General features: G+C 46.8%; 1 protein-coding gene across 2 annotated transcripts in view; it reads left to right on the plus strand.

Moving 5' to 3' along the window:
* FAM234A (family with sequence similarity 234 member A) overlaps nucleotides 1–20,935 on the plus strand; it is a 155,007-nt gene that overhangs the window by 110,737 nt on the left and 23,335 nt on the right. For both annotated transcript variants that reach the window (XM_029576783.1, XM_029576782.1), the window contains one exon: nucleotides 13,491–13,569. In XM_029576783.1, coding sequence (XP_029432643.1) covers nucleotides 13,491–13,569 — 79 coding nt within the window. The remainder of the gene's footprint in view (nucleotides 1–13,490; nucleotides 13,570–20,935) is intronic.

A 20,935-nucleotide genomic window follows, 5' to 3' on the forward strand; every position in this document is an offset into this window, starting at 1 on the left:
TAAACATTCATAAATAAAATGACAAATAACATACAGTAAAACATCCTAACAGATTATGAGACAAAATAAAACACTATTATTTAAAATTAAGTGGACAAAACATATATTCTCACAGGACAAGCAGGATGGTAGTCCTCACATATGGGTGACATCATCAGGATGGAGCCCAAACACGGAAAACTTCTGTCAAAGTTTCCAGAACTTTGACTGGTCCCTACTGGGCATGCCCAGCATGGCACTAACCCTGCAGCCAGCAGGGGTCCCCCTTCAGTCTTCTTTTTTCCGCGCAACAGTAGCCTCACGGTTTAGGAGCTCTGAAGAGATTCCTGACAAATTAATTCCGTGAGGAAAATTCCTAACTTAAATTGCCCCACAGGGGTCCCTCCTCTAACTTTCTCAGGCCGCGGTACTCCAGTAAGTTTTTTGACAGTCTTCCGTCTATTACCATCGAGTTTGGCCCTCGCGACCTACTGGCCGTCGACCGTACCGCAGCTAGATTTTTTTCTATGGCCATGGCGTCGGGGTTTCGTCGGTGCCCGGACTATACTCGCACCATGTCTATCACAGACCCTCATGGAGTCTGTGTAATGTGTTTAGGCCGTGAGCATGATGTCCTGATTGCACCAAATGTGCCCTCATGACACCAAAAGGTCGCAAAGCCAGAATGGAGAAGATGGAACTCCTCTTTCGTGCTCAGACCCCTACGCCGTCCATCTCATCGACGTCATCTGAACCGGCACCGTGGACGTCTAGACAGCATCGTCCACCGTCCGGTGACCGTCCGCCATCGACGTCTTCACTGTCATCGACGCCCGCTACTCCCCCTCAGGATCGCAGGGAGAAACATCGACATCGTAGGACTCGGACCGTCGAGGGAGCGAAATCATCGACCTCGCCACCGTCCGAGCCACCGTCGAAGAAGCCCCGTCCAGGAAAGGCACCGACCATTCCTGTGACTGAGTCACCGAGGCCACCCTCACCTGATCGGGGTTTGGGAGACGCGATTCCGCCTGTAAAGGTGGTCCCTCCGACTGTGCCTCTGCCTCCCTCTTCTGTTCCGGAGCTGGGGCTGCTTGCTCCAGGTCTCTGAGAAGAACTGGACCGGCTGGTTCAGGAGGCCATCGACAAGGCGATGCAACGGCTCCAGGTTCCTCCGGCACAGAGAGTGGAACCGGTCACCGACCTGATTGCACCAGCGTTGGCACCGCTGCTATCCCGGATGGAGGTGCTCATGACAGCCCTCCCACCGGTGGTTCCTGGGTCTCCGATGGCTCTGGTGCCCTCCCCATTGACAACTTCATCGGGAGGAGAAACACCGTTTCGCATTCCTCCATTGGGAGTTCTGCCTCAGCCATCGATGCCAATACGTCCCTCGCCACCGATACGTCCATCGGCTCCATCAATGCCGGCACCGATGCCTTCTGCGCCATCTTGGGTGCCCCCGGTGATTCCTTCGATTTTCTCAGAGCCTCGACCGGGTCCTTCAGGTATCCAACCCCCTTCTCGTCCTACAGGTCAGTCTGCTGATCCTTATGACACCTGGGGTGATGATACTTCCACAGACACTGATGACTTACCTTCACCTCCTTCTCCTACTGAAAGTAGAAAGCGTTCTCCTCCAGAGGACCTTTCTTTCATTAATTTTGTGAAGAAAATGTCTGAATTAGTCCCTTTTCAACTTCAGAAGGGACAGGATTATAGGCACCAGATGATGGAGTTGCTCCAATTCCTGGATGCCCCCAAAGTGATCATTTCCATTCCCATTCATCAAGTTCTTCTTGCCCTCCTCAAAAAGAACTGGGAGAACCCTGGATCCATTGCTCCAGTACACAGAAAGGCTGACACTACCTATTTAGTGCAGTCAGCCCCTGGCTTTCAAAAATCTCAGCTCGACCACCACTCAGTTGTGGTAGAGTCGGCTCAAAAGAAGGCAAAAAGGTCGAAGCCTCACTCATCTACCCCACCTGTTAAGGAACACAAGTTCCTAGACAATATTGGTCGACGAGTGTTCCAAGGGACCATGCTCATCTCCCGAATTGCGGCTTACCAATTTTATATGACCCAATATAATAGGGTCATCTTCAAGCAGATACAGGACTTCTCTGAAACCCTGCCTGGACAATTCCAAGCCCAGCTTCAAACCCTTGTAAACAAGGGTTTTGAGGCAGGAAAACATGAGATTACGACATCTTATGATATCTTCGACACCTCTACTAGAGTGTCTGCAGCTGCTATTTCGGCAAGACGATGGGCCTGGCTCAAATCTTCTGACCTTCGCCCAGAAGTACAAGACCGGCTATCTGACCTACCATGTGTAGGAGACAATCTGTTCGGTGAACAGATCCAGCAAATGGTAGCTGAATTAAAGGACCATCATGAGACCCTTAAACAGCTTTCATCAATACCTTCCAACTTCTCCTTAAGACAGCCCTTCAGGAAGGACTCTAAGAAGTCGTTCTACCGCCCGAGGAAGGCCTATCCTCCTCCAGCAAGGTCCCGAACTGCGAGACCTTATCAAAAGTCTCAGCCTCGCCAAGCCCGAAAGCAAAAATCACAAGCAGCTCCCCAGCCGGGGCCTGCTTCAGGTTTTTGACTTCCACTTGGAGAGCAGCAGCCTTATTCCTCTGCCAAGCATACCAGTAGGAAGTCGATTATGCCACTTTCACAACATGTGGCAATCACAACCGACCACTGGGTGCTAGCAATCATTGCTCAGGGTTACCACATGAACTTTCTCACTCTGCCACCGGACTCACCACCTCTGTGGATGTGGAAGACATCCGACCACTTTATTCTTCTGGATCAGGAGGTTTCCCTCCTTCTCCATTTAAAAGCAATAGAACCGATCCCACTCTCGCAGCAAGGCCTGGGGTTCTATTCCCGGTACTTTCTGATCCCCAAAAAATCTGGGGGATTTCGTCCAGTTCTGGACCTATGTGCTCTCAACAAGTACCTCCAGCGAGAAAAGTTCAAGATGGTTACCTTGGGGTCGCTTCTACCTCTTCTACAAAGAGGAGACTGGCTTTGCTCTCTGGACCTCCAGGATGCGTGTCCACATATTGCGATAACTCCAACTCATCGCAAGTACCTCAGGTTTTTAGTAGGCCCAAAGCACTATCAATACCGAGTGCTTCCGTTCGGCTTGGCATCGGCACCACGAGTCTTTACCAAATGTCTCGTGGTGGTCGCAGCTTTCCTCAGGAAAGAAGGTGTTCACTTCTACCCCTATCTGGACGACTGGTTAATCAGGGCTCCAACCCATCAAGCCGCTCAGTCGTCCCTCGATTTGACCCTACACACTCTAATTTCTCTAGGATTTCTCGTCAATTACGAAAAATCCTATTTAGTCCCATCTCAAACCTTGTCGTTCATTGGGGTAGACTTGGACACCTTGCAGGCAAAAGCCTTTCTACCCCAACAATGAGCGCTAACCCTCCTGTCTCTCGCTTACCAGTTGCAGTCTCAGCATACAGCCACAGCTCGCCAATTCCTCGTCCTTCTAGGACACATGGTGTCCTCAGTCCATGTTACACCTATGGCCCATCTGGCCATGAGACTCATGCATTGGACTCTGAGGTCACAATGGATTCAAGCTGTTCAGCCTCTGTCGACCATTGTCCACATCACCGACTCACTCCGTCTGTCTCTCGCCTGGTGGAAAGATCAGAACAATCTCTCCTCCAGGGTTTGCCCTTTCAAGTGCCAGATCCTCAACTCATTCTCACCACCAACGCTTCCAACCTCGGGTGGGGAGCCCACATGGACAATCTACAGACACAAGGGTCTTGGTCTCCAGGGGAAGCCAAACATCAAATAAACTTCCTGGAACTTCGAGCAATGCGATATGCTCTCAGGGCTTTTCAGGAACGCCTATCAAATCACATCATCCTGATTCAGACGGACAACCAGGTGGCCATGTGGTACATCAACAAGCAGGGAGGCACAGGCTCCTTCCTTCTGTGTCAGGAAGCTGTGCAGATTTGGGCGGAAGCGCTCTCCCACTCGATGTACCTCAGGGCCACCTACTTGCCGGGAGTGAACAATGTCTTGGCAGACAAACTGAGTCGCGTCTTCCAACCACACAAATGGTCTCTCAACCCCTCGGTGGCGACCTCAATCTTCCGACAATGGGGATACCCCCAGACAGACCTCTTTGCGTCCCCTCAGAACCACAAAGTGGACAATTACTGCTCCCTCATTCGCAGCAAACACTCTCAGCCCAGAGATGCATTCTCCCTCTCATGGGCAACCGGTCTGCTTTATGCATTTCCTCCACTTCCTCTTCTCTCAAAGACTCTCATGAAGCTGCGTCAGGACAAGGGAACCATGATCCTGATAGCACCTCACTGGCCACGCCAAGTGTGGTTTTCCATACTTCAGGATCTCTCCATCCGCAGGCACATTCCCTTGGGAACGGACCCGCATCTGATCACTCAAAACAACAGATGCCTACGCCATCCCAATCTTCAGGCCTTGTCTCTGATGGCATGGATGTTGAAAGGTTAATCCTTCGACCACTTAACCTTTCAGATTCAGTTTCTCGTGTCCTGATTGCTTCACGGAAACCTTCCACAAGAAAATGTATTCCTATAAATGGAAAAGGTACTCATCATGGTGCACCTCGCAGTCCCTTGATCCGTTTTCCTATCCAATCCCAAGGTTTTTGGACTATCTCTGGCATTTGTCGGAATCAGGTCTAAAGACCATCTCCATCAGAATGCATGTCAGTGCGGTAGCTGCCTTCCATAAAGGTGTTGGGGATGTTCTATATCTGTACAACCCCTCGTAACACGCTTTTTAAAGGACTTGCTCCATATCAAGCCACCTTTACGTCCTCCGGCCCCTTCTTGGGACCTTAATCTGGTTCTCGGTCGGCTCATGAAACCACCATTCGAGCCTCTTCACTCCTGTGACCTGAAATATCTCACATGGAAAGTGATTTTCCTTTTAGCTTTCACTTCAGCTCGCAGGGTTAGTGAGTTACAGGCCCTAGTTACCTATCCGCCTTACACTAAACTCCTGCAGGACCGGGCGGTACTCCACACTCACCCTATGTTTTTACCTAAGGTAGTTTCGGAGTTTCACATTAATCAGTCCATCATACTACATACCTTCTTATCCAGGGGAACAGGCTCTGCATACCCTTGACTGTAAATGGGCTCTAGCTTTTTATCTAGACCGTACAGCTGCCCACAGGAAGAGCACTCATTTATTCGTCTCTTTCCATCCCAACAAATTAGGGCAACCGGTGGGTAAGCAGACTCTCTCCTCTTGGTTGGCGGACTGCATATCTTTTTGCTATCAGCAAGCAGGCATTCCTTTTCAAGACCATGTTAAAGCGCACACTGTGAGGGCCATGGAGACTTCAGTAGCACACCTACGATCGGTGCCACTTCCTGACATTTGCAGAGCTGCCACCTGGAGTTCTCTTCACACTTTCGCAGCCCACTATTGCTTGGACAAAGCCAGAAGACAAGATTCCATCTTTGGCCAGTCTGTCCTGCGTAACTTATTTCCAACGTGACGTACCTATACCCTTCTGCCTGCCCGGTGGGGTTCAGGATGCCCTCTACCAAATTTCACCCCAGTTGTTGTGCCTGTTGCATGCCGTTGGGTACATTTGGTGCATGTTCAGACATCCTCAGCTCGGTACTCACCCATATGTGAGGACTACCATCCTGCTTGTCCTGTGAGAAAGCAAATGTTGCTTACCTGTAACAGGTGTTCTCACAGGAAAGCAGGATGTTAGTCCTCACGAAACCCGCCCGCCACCCTGCTGTGTTGGGTTCGTAACGTTTTGTTTTATTTTTTGGCACTGCCTGTAGCTTTCAAATAAGACTGAAGGGGGACCCCTGCTGGCTGCAGGGTTAGTGCCATGCTGGGCATGCCCAGTAGGGGTCAGTCAAAGTTCTGGAAACTTTGACAGAAGTTTTCCGTGATTGGGCTCCATCCTGATGATGTCACCCATATGTGAGGACTAACATCCTGCTGTCCTATGAGAACACCTGTTACAGGTAAGCAACATTTGCTATATGAAAATATCACTGATAAAGCTATCTATTTTAATGAAGCATAAGTTTCTACCTAAAAATTTTTAAATCATTTTCCAGCTGCAACTCTACAAGGAGTATTCCAAAGAATAGGCCCGCGCACGAAAAAATTTGCATGCAGGTGAATTGAAGTTTGTATAAATGTGGCATAGTTACAGAAAGTAATACTTACTAGCAGATCTCAAAGCTTGGTTAGGTACATGAACCTTTATCTTGTCAGCCAAAGTACAGGGAATATCAACATAAAGTAGTTTATGAATATTAACCAGCATTTTGAATTGTGACCTCCATTTAATCATGTAGCCAATGAAAATCAGACAATTTAGGGGTAATATGCTTTGTAGTCTGAATACCTAGGAGCATCCTTGCAGCTGCATTTTGAATCAGCTGAAGCACCCAAATATATTTTTGTGGTAAGCCCACATACAGACTATCACAATAGTCTAATTTATTTTATTTTATTTTATTTAGGTTTTTTATATACCGGCATTCATGATAAATTCACATCATGTCGGTTTACATTTGAACAAGGAGTGCAGGATAACAATAAAACTGAAACTAGTGCATAGGAAATGAAGTTACAATGAACAAGGGTAATGGAACTAGGAGAAGAGAGAGAAAGACATAAGTTAACATCATAATTAATTATTTACAGAGCCGGCGTGGATACATTCTTTGTGTAGATGACGTGAGATTTAGGAGTGTTCTGGGAAGGCTTGTTTAAATAGCCAGGTTTTAAGTCTTTTTCGGAATGTAGGGAGGCAAGGTTTGTGGCGAAGATTCGTGGAGATGGAGTTCCAGAGAGATGGTCCGGCTGTCGAAAAGGCCCATTCTCTCAGGGTTATATGCTGTGTGAATTTCGTATTGGGTACCTGGAGGGTTCCTCTGTATGCTTCTCTGGTCGGTCTTTTGGAGTTATGTTGGCTGAGAGGGTGTTGAAGGTCGAGTGATGTAAGGTGGTGGATGGTTTTGTATATGATGGTGATGGACTTATAGATGATTCTGAAATGGATGGGGAGCCAATGAAGATTTTTTAGTATGGGGGAGATGTGGTCTCTTCTTCTGGTGTTGGTGAGGATTCTTGCTGCCGCATTTTGGACCATCTGTAGCGGTTTAGTGTACGACGAAGGGAGACCTAGTAGTATAGTGTTACAGTAATCTAATTTTGCAAAGATATTTGCTTGAAGAATTGTTCTAAAGTCATGAAAATGGAAAAGCGGTTTTATCCTTTTCAACACTTGGAGTTTGTGGAAGCAGTCCTTGGTAGTATGGTTGACAAATGCTTTCATGTTCATCTTGTTGTCAATTAAAGCTCCTAGGTCTCTGACTTGGGGGGGAGAGTGAGTTGCTTGGAGAGGTGTTGGCGTTGTGGTTGATTTCTGGAGAGATTAGCATGAGTTCAGTTTTGGTGGTGTTTAGGACAAGGTTTAGGCTGGCGAGCAGGTCATTAATTTTTACAAGGCAGGATTCCCAAATTACCAAACAGAGTTTGTAATACAGATCCAAAAAGATCCTGAGATAATTCTTTAAAAGTCTTAGCATTTTACAAGCTAAAGTTGTTATCTTGATCATGTTATTTAAGTGTGGTTTCAAAGTCAATTGAGAATCCATAATTACTCCCAAATTCTCAGAGGAGAAAGCAGAGTTGCTTACCAATAACAGATGTTCTCCAATGATAGCAAGATGTCTGTCCTTATGAAATTCACCCATCTCTCCTTGGAGTTGGTTTCTCTGTTTTGTTTTTTTTTAATGCTAAAATCAAGACTGAAGTGATCCTGCATGGATGTGTGGAATAATAGCTTCCCTGGGCATGCTCAGTGAGGCACAGTCAAAGTTCTAGAAACTTTGACATAAGTTTTATGTGTTGGGCTCCTTCGGAAGATGTCAGCCATGTATAAAAACTGACCTCCTGCTGTCCCCGGAGAATACCTGTTAAAGGTAAACAACTCTACTTTACCCAGCCTTGAGGCCATCGATGTCTTTGATTGGTGCGGAGCTTGCATTTCAAGCTACTTGATGTAGCATGCCAAAGTGCCATCAATGTCAGAGTAAATCACTTTGATGCAAAAGCCCCTGTATTCTTATATGGGACACTGTAGAGTGCAGATTCTCTTCAACCTTGAATTTGACACATCCACCACCATTCTGTAAAGAAATATTTCTTAAGATTACTCCTGAGTCTACCCCCTTTCAACCTCATCTCATGACCTCCATTGAAAAAGGATCACATCCTGTGTATGGAAATATTTGAGATATTCGAATGTCTCTGTCTCATACAGATTACATTCTGGCACTGTGTCCCCAGAGGGTCAACAATCCAAGTTTATACCTGAGGCAACAGAGGGTAAAGTGACTTGCCCAAGGTCACAAGGTGTGGTGGTAGGATTTGAACCCTAGTTTCACTGGTTCATTGCCCACTGCTCTAACCACTAGACTACTCTACTCTATGTTTAGGTCTTTAAGTCTATCCCCATACGCTTTACAACGAAGACCATTGACCATTTTAGTAGCCACCCTCTGGACCGACTTCATCTTGTTTAAATCCTTTTGAAGTTGTGATCTCCAGAATTGTACACCGTATTCCAAGTGAGGTTTCACTGTGGACCTATACAGGGGCAGTCATCTCCCTTTTTCTGCGCTCTCTCTATGCAGCCAAGCATCTTTATGACTTTTACCATTGCTTTATCCACTTGTTTAGCCACCTTAAGATCATCAGATACAATTATTCCCAAAGCTTGCTCTTCCTTTGTGCTTAGAAGAATTTCACATCCAATACTGTACCTTTCCCTTAGGTTTTTGCATTCTTAATTAATTACTCAGCATTTTTTGCCATTAAATCTTAGCTGCCAAACTTCAGACCATTCCTCGAGCTTCACTAGATCTCTCATGTTTTCCACTCCTTCCTGGCTATCCACCTTGTTTCAGATTTTGGTATCATCAGCCAAAAAAACAAACCTTTCCCAACAACCCTTCTGTTATGTCACTCACAAAAATGTTGAAAAGGACCAGTTACTGAGGCACACTGTTAATAAAAAAAAAAAAAAAAACAACCCTCCTTAATTTACCTTCATTGCCTTCCACTCAGCCAGTTTCTAACCCAGTCTCTAGGATCCATACCAAGGGCATTCAATTTATAAGTCTGTGCAAAACCATGTCAAAGGCCTTGCTGAATTCCAAGTACACTACGAACAGCACTCTCCCTTGATCTACTCTCTGGTCCCCAGTCAAAAAAATTGATCAGATTTATCTGACAAGATTTACCTCTGGTAAAACTATGCTGCCTCAGATCTTGCAATCCATTGAATGTCAAAAATTGTAACATCCTCTGTTTTAGCAGTGATTCCATTAGCTTGCTCACCGCAGAGGTCAAACTAACTGGCTTGTAGTTCCTAGCCTTCTCCTTACTTCCACTTTTATGAATATGAATGTCTACTCTTTTCCAGTCCTCCGGAACTACTCCAGACTTTAAAGAAGGATTGAAAAGGTCAGCTAGCAGAGCTGCCAGGACAGCTCTAATTTCCCTTAGTAACCTAGGCTATATCCCATAAGGCCCCATCACCTTATCTATTTTAAGTTTAGTTAGCTCCTCACAAACACACTGTTCTGAAAATAGTGTGAAGTTTACCTCACTTCCAATCTTATTTTTGTTTCTTTCAGGTGGTCCTGCTCCAGGCCATTTCACAGTGAACACCAAACAGAAATATTTGTTAAGCAATTTTGCTTTTTCCTCATCAGCCTCTGCATATTCCTCCCTGTGAGACAGTACCCCTAGTGTTCCCCCATTTACCTGTGCAGGACTAGGTTATTCACCTGGTCCACATTAAATGCCTTAAGGAGAATATGCTCTATGGGCGGGATCCTGCAGGGCAGGTAGACTCAAAGGGCATAACCAGAGACTGGGGAATAAGAGCTGGGATCCAGATGGGGATACCCAGACCAGGCCCAGGTCTCTGGGAAGAAGGCAGCTCCTGTAATGTAACACTGTCCAAACACTGAGCTGAGATAAAGCAGTACAAACTGTGAGAAGAGAGAGTACATTGTCTAAAAGTAAAAGCAGTCTACTGTTGTGTATATGATTGAAGCTGTGAATAAAGATTCTGTTTTAAAGAAAGGCTGGAGTCAGGCTAGTTTTGTTTCCAGGCCTGTGGGAATCGCTGCTCATCCCACATATGGTGTCATGCATGGGATTTTCTCTAAAACTTTGCACAGAGAAACACCAGCCTCCAAGAAACTGTTTGCAGTATGGAAAAAGTTGTGAAGAGGACCTGTGGTTCTAAGCGTAGTACAGAACACAGGGGACCTGTGGCTATAAAACAGAACAGAGTGCAAGGGTGCACAGAGCATGATAGCTTGTGTGAAAAGGTGTGGATCAGAAGCTGCACTGAAGAAAAAAAACTCCCAAAGTTTAAAAGTTTCAGGTAGAGAGGAAACTGTGAGTGGGCCTGGTTGCAGAGACAGCCAGGAAGTAGTAGATTTGTACCGGCTAACGGGAGAAGCCCAGCTGGAGTAGATAGGGATTAAAAGTGATTTACTTAATGCTGGTTATGCAGGCTTTTTTTTTTACCTTGAAAACAGAAAAGATAGCAAATATGGTAAAATGGGGAAATCACTTTTTTTCAGATATGTTAGTGATAGGAGGAAGTGCAAAGTGGTATTGTGAGACTCTGCAGTGAAGGGTAGGAATATAGAGGCTGACAAAGAAAAAGCAAAATTGCTTAAAAAATGTTTGGTGTTCACTGTGGAAGGGCCAGGAGCAGGATCACATAAAACAAGATATCTAGCTGCTGCTGAAGTACATACCTTCAGTCTGTGATATTCTAGTGACCTCTGAGAAGGGTACATTTTTCTAGCCTGCTAATAGTTTCTCAATATTCTTATTTATTACCACACACTCTTCCTGTGTTTTTCATTTAATTCAAGAATTTCTGCTGTACATGGCCGTGTCCATTAGGCAAACTAAGGGGTCGTCTGGGGAGCTAAAAATTGCCAGGACAAGCTCCTGTCCTGATGGCTGAAGACCCAGGGAAAAAAGGCCCAGCAGGATCGCAGCCAACAAGCAGGGGGGAGAGGCCCAGTCAGTGAGGCCATGGCTGGAGCTCATCCCACCTGCGACTGACATAGCAGAAAAGAAAGGGCTGTGAGCTACAGACAGAGCCAATCCCACCCATGGCTGAAGAGTCAGGGGAGGGAGGCCTGAGAGAGAACCCATCCTGCCCGTTGCTGAAGGAGAAGAGGCCGAAGAGAACTGTGGGGGGAGCCATCCTGGCCAAAGACAGAAGCCTAGAATGAAAAACCAAGAGGTCTTTCATTGTATGTGACTGAGAGAGAATTAGTGTGGTGTGTATAAGAGGGACAGTGTCTGTGTGATGGAGAAGAGGGCACCTGTGAGCAGTGAGGGTGTGAAGGTGTGTGTGTTATAGAAAGGGAACATATGGGAGTGTGTGAGAGTGAACATGTGTGTGTATGAGTAAGAGAAGGAACCTATATGTGAATTTATTTTATTTAAATTCTTTTACTATACCATAAGAAAATGCCATACTGGGTCAGACCAAGGGTCCATCAAGCCCAGCATCCTGTTTCCAACAGTGGCCAATCTAGGCCATAAGAACCTGGCAAATACCCAAATACCCGATACTCAAGACGAGGTCTTATCGTACCGGTTTACAATAGAACAGGGGGAAACCAATTAACAACTATATAGAAGGTAAAGTTACATTAAACAGGGAGCGAAAACATGGGAATTCATGGGAAAACATGAATGAGAGAGAGATGGAGCCTTTGTGAGTGGGAGTGTGTGTGCGTGTGTTTGAGAGAGAGATGGTATGTGTGTGTGTGAGAGAGTGAGGATTAATGACTGAGTGAGAGAAGGAACCTGAGGTGTGTGTGAATGAGAGAGAAAGGGAGCTTGTAAGTGAAGGGTGTGTGTGTGTGTATGTGTGTGTAACAGAGAGAGCCTATATAAGGGAGTGAGGGTTTGGGTGAGAGAGAAAGGGAATGTGTATATGTGAGAGTGAGAGACTGTATGTGTAGGAGAGCCTGTGTGCAAGAATATGTGCGTGTATGTGTGTGAGAGAGAGAGGATAAATGTTTGTGCGCAAGAACCCACCCCATCAGGGCATCTGTTAATCAAAGTTCCCAGGTATAGAGTGTTGGTGGATTTCTATCCTTGTTTGATGTGTTGCATACACATCAAACATCATTGGATGATGTTTGATGTGTATGCTGTTTTGCAATATTTTTTTGAATTTTTAAAATATGAGTTTTTAATTATTGAAAGTTATTTTGTTTGTCAACTATTTTGAAATATTCTTTTTCAAAATATTGGTTTTACTATTATTGGCTGTTATTGGGAGGAAGGAGGTTAGGGTCGAGGCTGGGGTAGGGGGGTGGGGTGATGGCAAGACCGAAGGTTTGCCTAGGGTGCCTAATACCCTTGCACTGCCCCTGCTGCTGTACCATAATAATAATAATAATAATAATAATGTGTACTTTTTGCTAGAAGATGTTATATCAGAGACTGTATTAGCAGCAGCATTTTAGCATTAAATAAATACAAATAGTCAAATCTTCAGTAGTGTCCAAGTTTACGGTACAACTTCTGTATCACAAACCGTTGTCAGACCTTTACAGTAGTTTTACATTAACCAGCATTGGGTTTTAGCTTTGGATTGTCACTAAACTGAAACTGCAGAGCTGGTGATGTCACTATTGAGGTCATAGGTTCTGGATCTTTTTCCTTTCTGCTTCATGTGGGCAAGCAAGCGAAACATGCCCATCAGTCTGTGAGATTGTGGCAGAATTTGGAGAAACAAAACTGTCAGCTAAGAAAGAAATCTATCTTTGTCAAGTTCCATCAACATGAAGAAAGAGAGACGTAAAGACATGGAAGCGATATGTGTGCAGCCTCCAGAGATCTAGGTGATGCGCAAGGAGCAAACCTTTCTCAGAGGAAACAAAATTCTAGCGCGAGAGGTAATAATAGGATATAAAGGGATACTCGAGAGTAATATCGGAACATATTTCTTTGCAAAAAGTGTAGTGGATGCACAGAACAGCCTCCCAGTGAAAGGTGGTGTAGATAAAATCAGTAACAGAATTCAAGCACAGATGATCCTTAGTTATAAAGGAGTAAGGTGGAAAACTGAGACTAAACTGGGGCCCTTAGGCAATGCAATAGGAATTAATCTGAGCGGATTAGATGGCCCTTATCCATAGTCATGTGCTCTGTTTCTATGTAAGGAGCTGTATTTTTTTCTTGCTTGCAGTTGAATGACCAAGGAATGGCGCTTTCACTGCCTTTTCATGGTGCTGCTTCAAAGAGCAAGACCCACACTGTCTGACAAATATATATATATATATATATATATCATCAAATCTGGAATAACTTTTTTTCTGCAATGACTTTCATGTCCTTCATCGCTCTGTTCTTACTCTGTTTAGTGAGCCCACGCTTGGTTATTACAAAAGAAAGGCTTTGAGTATCATCATTGAAGTGAATGTTGGGGACAACAGAAAAAAGGTATGAGCAGTTCCTTCGGAGTGTGTGTATAATATATTTTTTTGTCACTGATCTTTGTTGTCTTATTAATTAAACTGAAAGAAGACTTGAGGCCTATGATGCCAACTACTAATTGCCTAGCAGTTAGCCGAGTGTGTTAATCTAAAGGAAGATCTGAAAACAAATTTGGTATGTGTGTCATTGGGGGAAAAAATGTCCATCCTAAATCCAAATACGGTAATCTGTTTAAATTCCTGGATCTCCACTTCTGCCTTCAGTCTGACTATATCATTGCACCGACTGATGGGTGTTTTCCCTCCAGAAATATGTCCAGGATCCTTTTGATATTTTGTACTTTCTGGGGGGGGTAAAAATGCTGAGTGAAGCACACCCTTAGGAGGTAATTTTAAAAAGTTACACATGTAAACATGCTATCATAGCAATTTTCAAAAGCCATTTACCCACTTAAATGCAGTGGACTCAGGTAAATCCTATGAACAATTCAGTGGCACATGCAGCAATTTCCAAAAGCCCACTTACACGGGTAAAGTGCATTTATACATGTAAAGCCCACTTTTAAGCATGTAAATGCTTTTGAAAATCAGGTCCTTGATGTTGAGACATTGTTTCTGTTGGCAAACTATTCCAGTGTTTCACCATTTTTTGGTGAAACACTGGTGCTGAAATCTATTTTCTCTTATCCTGGGAGGATGCCCCTTGTTTTGTTTTTAGTTGCCGAGTACATAGAGACCCTCTCCTCTATGGCCTCATTGACATATTGGTACAGGGGAATTAAATCCCTCCTCCACTATCATTTTTCCTAATGAATATAGCCCCAGACTAGACAGTCTTTCTGCATGCATAAACCCTCATGCTGATCTTTATTGGCCTAGCAGTTTGTTTTAAATACTTTTATGTAATAGAGTGCAGGAGTAATGGTTAGAGCACCGGGCTGAGAACCAGGGAAGCCAGGATTTGAAACCCGCTTGTCCCATTGAAGCTGCGTGTGAGCTTGGTCAAGTCGCTTCACCTTCCATTGCCTCAGGTGCAAACTTAGGGGGGGTCATTTACTAAGCGTTTTTCCCATAGACACAGAATGGGAGAAAACGTTTAGGCCCCTTAGATTGTAAGTCTTCTAGGGAAGGAACCTATCAATTGCACCTGAATTTGTAACTCACCTTAGCTCAGATTTGGAAAGGTAAGTAATTAAATCTAAAACCCAAATCTAAATGTGGTGGTGTTTTGGGGACAGGTTCTCAAAACTGAACCCCTATTCCAGATGTGGCCTGAGGGCCATTAGCCACCATGGCAGGGTACTAATCTTTGTCTCTTGGAAAGATGCCTCCCCTTTTGTTTAGCTGTTACTGCTTAGCTTGACTCTTGCAGGCTCCAGGGGAGGAAGCAGTATAACTTTCATAGCTGCTAGGAAAAGGACACAGAATATCTGCTTCTTGAAAGTCTTGGCATGGAGTAACAGGGTCCACAGAGGTGGGTAAAAGACAGTGTCTGGGTGTCAAACCAAAGGGCCTGATTTTTAAAGCATTTACACATGTTAAACTGAGTTTTCCTGAACATACCCAGATCAGTCCAGAGAAGTGGCTGTGTATCCCTACCAGCAGATGGAGTCAGAGAACAAAGCTTTGGGCACTGCTATATATATACAAGAGTGCCACCTGCAGTCCCTCAGTATTTCTCTGACTCCAGCAGATGGCAGAGATGCACTCCTGCAGTTTTTAGTTTGATTTTTTCAGTACGAACATAAGAAATTGCCATGCTGGGTCAGACCAAGGGTCCATTAAGCCCAGCATCCTGTTTCCAACAGAGGCCAAACCAGGCCACAAGAACCTGGCAATTACCCAAACACTAAGAAGATCCCATGCTACTGATGCAATTAATAGCAGTGGCTATTCCCTAAGTAAACTTTATTAATAGCCGTTAATGGACTTCTCCTCCAAGAACTTATCCAAACCTTTTTTGAACCCAGCTACACTAACTGCACTAACCACATCCTCTGACAACAAATTCTAGAGCTCTACTGTGCGTTGAGTGAAAGAATTTTCTCCGATTAGTCTTAAATGTGCTACTTGCTAACTTCTTGGAATGCCCCCTAGTCCTTCTATTATTCAAAAGTGTAAATAACCGAGTCACATCTACTTGTTCAAGACCTCTCATGATCTTAAAGACCTCTATCATATCCCCCCTCAGCCGTCTCTTCTCCAAGCTGAACAGCCCTAAACTCTTCAGCCTTTCCTCATAGGGGAGAAGGCCTCGATTGCCGCACCACCGCTCACAGCCACGACGCGGGAAAAATTCAGTTAGGAAGGCCAAAACAAACCGTTCCTAAAAATCAGGCCCTTTGGTTTGACACCCAGACACTGTCTTTTACCCACCTCTGTGGACCCTGAGACAGACCACACTGTTACTCCATGCCAAGACTTTCAAGAAGCAGATATTCTGTGTCCTTTTCCTAGCAGCTATGAAAGTTAGTTAGAATTTTTTTCTTTTAGTTGCGGTCGCTTCCTGAGGTGTTAGGCACCTTCGTGAGCCATCCCTCAGTGGAAGCCGGGCATCCAGGGGATTGGATAGCCCAGTCAGGGTCTCGCCCACCACGGGTTGGTATGTGAAGGCCAGGGGCTCCTGGTTACTCACCACTGACACTGCCACAGCTGCTCCCTCGATCCCTGCTAGAGCATTCCCTGTTTTGTCTCAGTAAAGTTTACAAACAAAAGAAAAAAAAAAGAGCAAAGTTTCTCAGTCTGAGCGTCTGGCCGGATGCCGTCGGCTCTGAGATAAGGAGTCTGTGCAGGGGGATCGGGCCTTCGGAGACCGTGTGGGGAGGCTGTTCGCTGGTTGTTCCCTCAGCTCCCAGAGCTCCGGGCTGCTGTGGAAGGGAAGGGGTGAGTTTCTCTTTTAGGCCAGTTGGTTTTGCTACTTCGCGGCGGCGTTTTCAGTCAGGGGCAGGCTATTTTTCTCTTGGCTGGCCGCGGCTCGGTGGCACATGGGTTTTTTAATCTCAGAGTCCATGTCCCACACAGGAACCTCAGATCTGCCAACAAAGCCCTCCTAACTATCCCCTCAGTAAAAACTGCAAAACTAACACAAGTCAGAGAAAGAGCACTATCATTGGCCGGGCCGATACTATGGAACACCATGCCCACATAGGTAAGATTACAGAGAGACTTCAAGACTTTCAAAAAGAGCTTAAAAACATGGCTCTTTAGAGAAGCCTTTTTACAAGGAGAGCGAAAGAGAGAAACGCTGAAAGCTGTACACACAAAATCTTTATACAGCACTAGCACAGTATATGTATGTACGTCATGGTTTGTTTACTACACCCTTAATTGAAATGTATAAATAAGTATTTTATTGTAATCACAGGACAGATTAAACAACACTGAACATATAGCCTTTATTATGAAACTATGTTACAGAACTTATAAGGCACCACCCTAATATTAGGAACAGAAACATGTACAATTTACTATATGTGCCTCTATGTAAACCGTTGTGACGGTAATATACTGAATGACGGTATAGAAAAGATTTTAAATAAATAAAATAAATAAATAAACTGTTTGTTTTGGCCTTCCTGACTGAATTTTTCCCGCGTTGTGGCTGTGAGTGGTGGTGTGGCAATCGCGGCCTTCTCCCCCTTAGATCCACGAGGCGGCACGCTTTCGCAGTTGGGGCCGTGCTCAAAATCGCTGGCCTGCCGCGTGTGTGGCACATGGGGTCAGGCTCTGGATGTGGCCTTTTTATGCCCCGATTGTGATCCAGAGTTAGAGGACTCGTTGGGACCGGAAGACCCCCCCCCCCCCATCGGGGAGGGACCGGGTGCCCCAAACCTAGAATCGCGGGAGGAGGATTCCCCTCCCGTTTTAGCTCCTGTAGGGGAGGACCCCACGGGAGGAGCTAGTGCTGCGCCTCCAGTCGTTTCCCTGGAGGGAGAGGGGGCCCTGGAGGGGTTTTCCCCGGAATTTGTCCTCCTCATGCTTGAAAACCCTCGGTGGTAAAGAGACCCGGAATCCTGGGAGATGTCTGTCATCCACCTGGGAAAATAAATCGGGGCGCAGAACCTAGGCAGCACCCTATAGATCAGGTTTGACCGAGAGAGGATTGCGCTCAGGGCCCTCGAGGCCCGATGCCGGGGTCAGGATCGACTCTGCCTACGGGAGCGAATGTGGGGACGGACCCGGATCAGGCGGACGTGGTTACAGACAATACAGATGACCCCGATACACCGCCTGCGGAGGGAGACGATCCCAGTGTGGTCCGTTTATTTAAAAGGGAGTAACTGCATCCCCTTATTCCTCAGGTCCTGGGCCTTAAGGTGTCACAGGAGGAGTCTGACAATGAGGGGGTTAATCCCGTCCTCGATGGCATTAGGGGTCCCACTATTTCTTTTCCTCTGCCGTACGCAAACTGGTGACCTGGGAGTGGGAGGCTCCTGATGCAGGACTGAAAGTGGGCAGCGCGATGGCTAAACTATATCCCCTACCAACAGAAGTTTTAGACCTGTTGAAGATTCCTAAGGTGGATGCTGTGGTCTCGGCAGTCACTAAGAAGCCCACTATTCCAGTCGCTGGGGCGGCCGCCCTGAAGGACATGCAGGACCGGAAGCTGGAAATCCAGTTGAAGCGAGCATTTGAGGTCACAGCTCTGAGTCTTCGATTGGTGATCTGCGCCAGCCTGATGCAGAGAGCATGTCTGTGTTGGGTTCAGGAGGCGGCTGCCAGTGCCGGTACCAGCAGGGTGGGGCATTACAGACCGCTCGATTGGAAGCGGGTATCGCATATGTGACAGTTACTCTGTATGATCTGGTGCGGAGCTCGGCGAGAAGTATGGTATCCATGGTGTCGGCACGGCGTCTCCTCTGGTTGAGGAATTGGGCGGCGGATTTGTCCTCTAAATCCCAGCTGTGCAACCTGCCTTTTAAGGGCAAGCTCTTTTTTGGAGAGGACCTGGATCAGTTGGTGAAGCTGCTTGCAGAATCCAAGGGCAATTGGTTGCCGGAAGATAGATCATCCAAGAAGGCCTTTCCTTGACCTCGTTTTCGGGACAACCGTTGATACAGGACTAGCAGATATACCGCACCAGCCGGCTACAGGGCGCCCAGCAGTCCTTTTGCAGGGGGGTTGCCGACCTGGTAGGGACCCAGGGCATCTGGGTGCAGGAAGCAGCAAAGCCCCCCAGTGAAGCCACGAGCACCCATTCTGTTGTCGAAGCTGTCTGAGGCAGATTATCCAACTTTTACACAGAATGGGCAAGAATTACCTCGGACTGTTGGGTCTTAGAGGAAATCAGAGACGGCTATGCCTTGGAATTCTCACGTCTGGTCCCCGGGGGGTGTTTGTGGAATCCCGAGTGGCCTCACACAGCAAGCGCGAGGCGGTCCGGGTGACCCTGCAACGACTTCTCGACCTCAGAGCTATTGTCCCAGTTCCGGAGACACAGCAGGGAAGGGGAGGTTACTTGATTTACTTTGTGGTACCCAAAAAGGAGGGCACATTTCATCCCAACCTCGATCTGCAAAAAGTGAACCGATGCCTTTGGATTGCTTGTTTTTGGATGGAAACTTTGAGGACGGTGATGGCGGCGGGTCAGAAAGGGGAGTTTTTAGCGTCCCTGGACCTCACGGAAACGTATCTTCATATCCCTATCCGGTTGAGTCACCAGAGGTTTCTGCATTTCAAGGTGTTGGGACAACCCTTCCAATTTTGAGCCCTTCCTTTTGGCCTAGCAACAGCTCCTCGAACGTTTACAAAAGTGATGGTGGTGGCGGCAGCATTCCTTCAGAAGGAGGGGATATTGGTCCATCCGTACCTGGACGACTGGTTGATTCGTGCGAAGTCTCGGGAGGACTGCGAGAGGTCGGTGCGCATGGTGAGGTTCACGTTGCAGTCACTGGGCTGGGTGATCAATGTCCAGAAGAGTCACTTGGAACCCACCCAAGTGCTGGTTTATCTGGGAGCCCATTTCGATACCTTACAGGGAAAAGTGTTTGTCGGCAGACTGAGTAACGAAGTTACAAGACCAGATCCACTCGCTTCTTCGGAGGACCACTCCCACAGTATGGCATCATCTACAAGTCCTGGGCTCCATGGCCTCCACCTTGGACTTGGTTCCATGGGCATTCGCTCACTTACGTCCATTACAACGTGCACTTTTGTCTCGTTGAAGCCTGGTGTTGGAGCAGTTTCACCTGCCAATGCCACTCCTTCGGGAGTCTAGAGTCAGTCTGTCGCGCGACAATCTGGAATGGGGGGTGAGTTTGGACCCTCCGAATTGGCTGATAATCTCCACCGATGCCAGTCTCTCTGGTTGGGGAGCGGTATGTGCGGAAAGGTCCACTCAAGGTCTCTGGTCAGCGACGGAAGGATCGTGGGCCATCAATCAACTTGAGATGAGAGCGGTACGTCTGGCCTTGCAAGCCTTTCTACCCTGGATTCAGGGCAGAATGGTGCGAGTCTTCTCCGACAATGCGACGACTGTGGTGTACATCAACCGACAAGGGACGCGAAGTCCCGCTGTGGCGCTAGAGGCACGATTTCTGTTCGCTTGGGCGGAACGTCATCTCGGGGGCATTGCCGCCTCGCATGTCGCAGGGGTGGAGAACGTTCAAGTGGATTTTCTCAGCAGACAGCAACTCGATCCAGGAGAATGGGAACTGTCCACCGATGCGTGGAACCGTATTTGCGCCAGTTGGGGAGTACCTCAGTTGGACCTAATGGCAACGTGGGCGAATGCGAAGACGGAACGTTTCTTCAGCCGTCGACGAGAGCAGGGCTCGGTGGGCATCGATGCTCTCCTGTGTCCTTGGCCCACGGGAATTCTTCTGTATGCCTTCCCTCCCTGGCCACTCATAGGTCGGCTTCTCTGTCGCATAGAACTTCACCCGGGAAGGGTGGTCCTAGTGGCGCCGGATTGGCCACGTCATCCGTGGTTCGTAGACCTTGTGCGTCTGGCTCTCGAAGGCCCATTGCAGCTGGCTCATCTTCCGTGTCTGCTCCGTCAGGGCCCATATTTTCGGATCGGGAGGATTACTTCTCTCTCGTGGCTTGGCTTTTCAGAGGTGACGTTTACGCTTGAAGGGCTATTCCGAGCAGGTCATTTCCACTCTTCTGCAAGCGCGACGCCCAGCCACCTCTATGGCTTATGTGAGATTCTGGAAGATCTTTGAGTTGTGGTGTGTATTCAGCAGGCCTTTGACCCATTGTCAGTCGATGTTCCTCGGGTGTTTGACTTCCTTCAGCAGGGGCTCGCTAAGGGGTTAGCGTTCAATACCCTTTGGGTACAGGTTGCAGCCTTGGGTGCCTTGAGAGGACGGTTCAACAGCTGTTCCTTGGCAGCGCACCCAGATATTGCTCGTTTTCTTAAAGGGGTCAAA

Source organism: Rhinatrema bivittatum, chromosome 14 (assembly GCF_901001135.1).
Source record: "Rhinatrema bivittatum chromosome 14, aRhiBiv1.1, whole genome shotgun sequence".
NCBI classification, from domain to species: Eukaryota; Metazoa; Chordata; class Amphibia; order Gymnophiona; family Rhinatrematidae; genus Rhinatrema; species Rhinatrema bivittatum.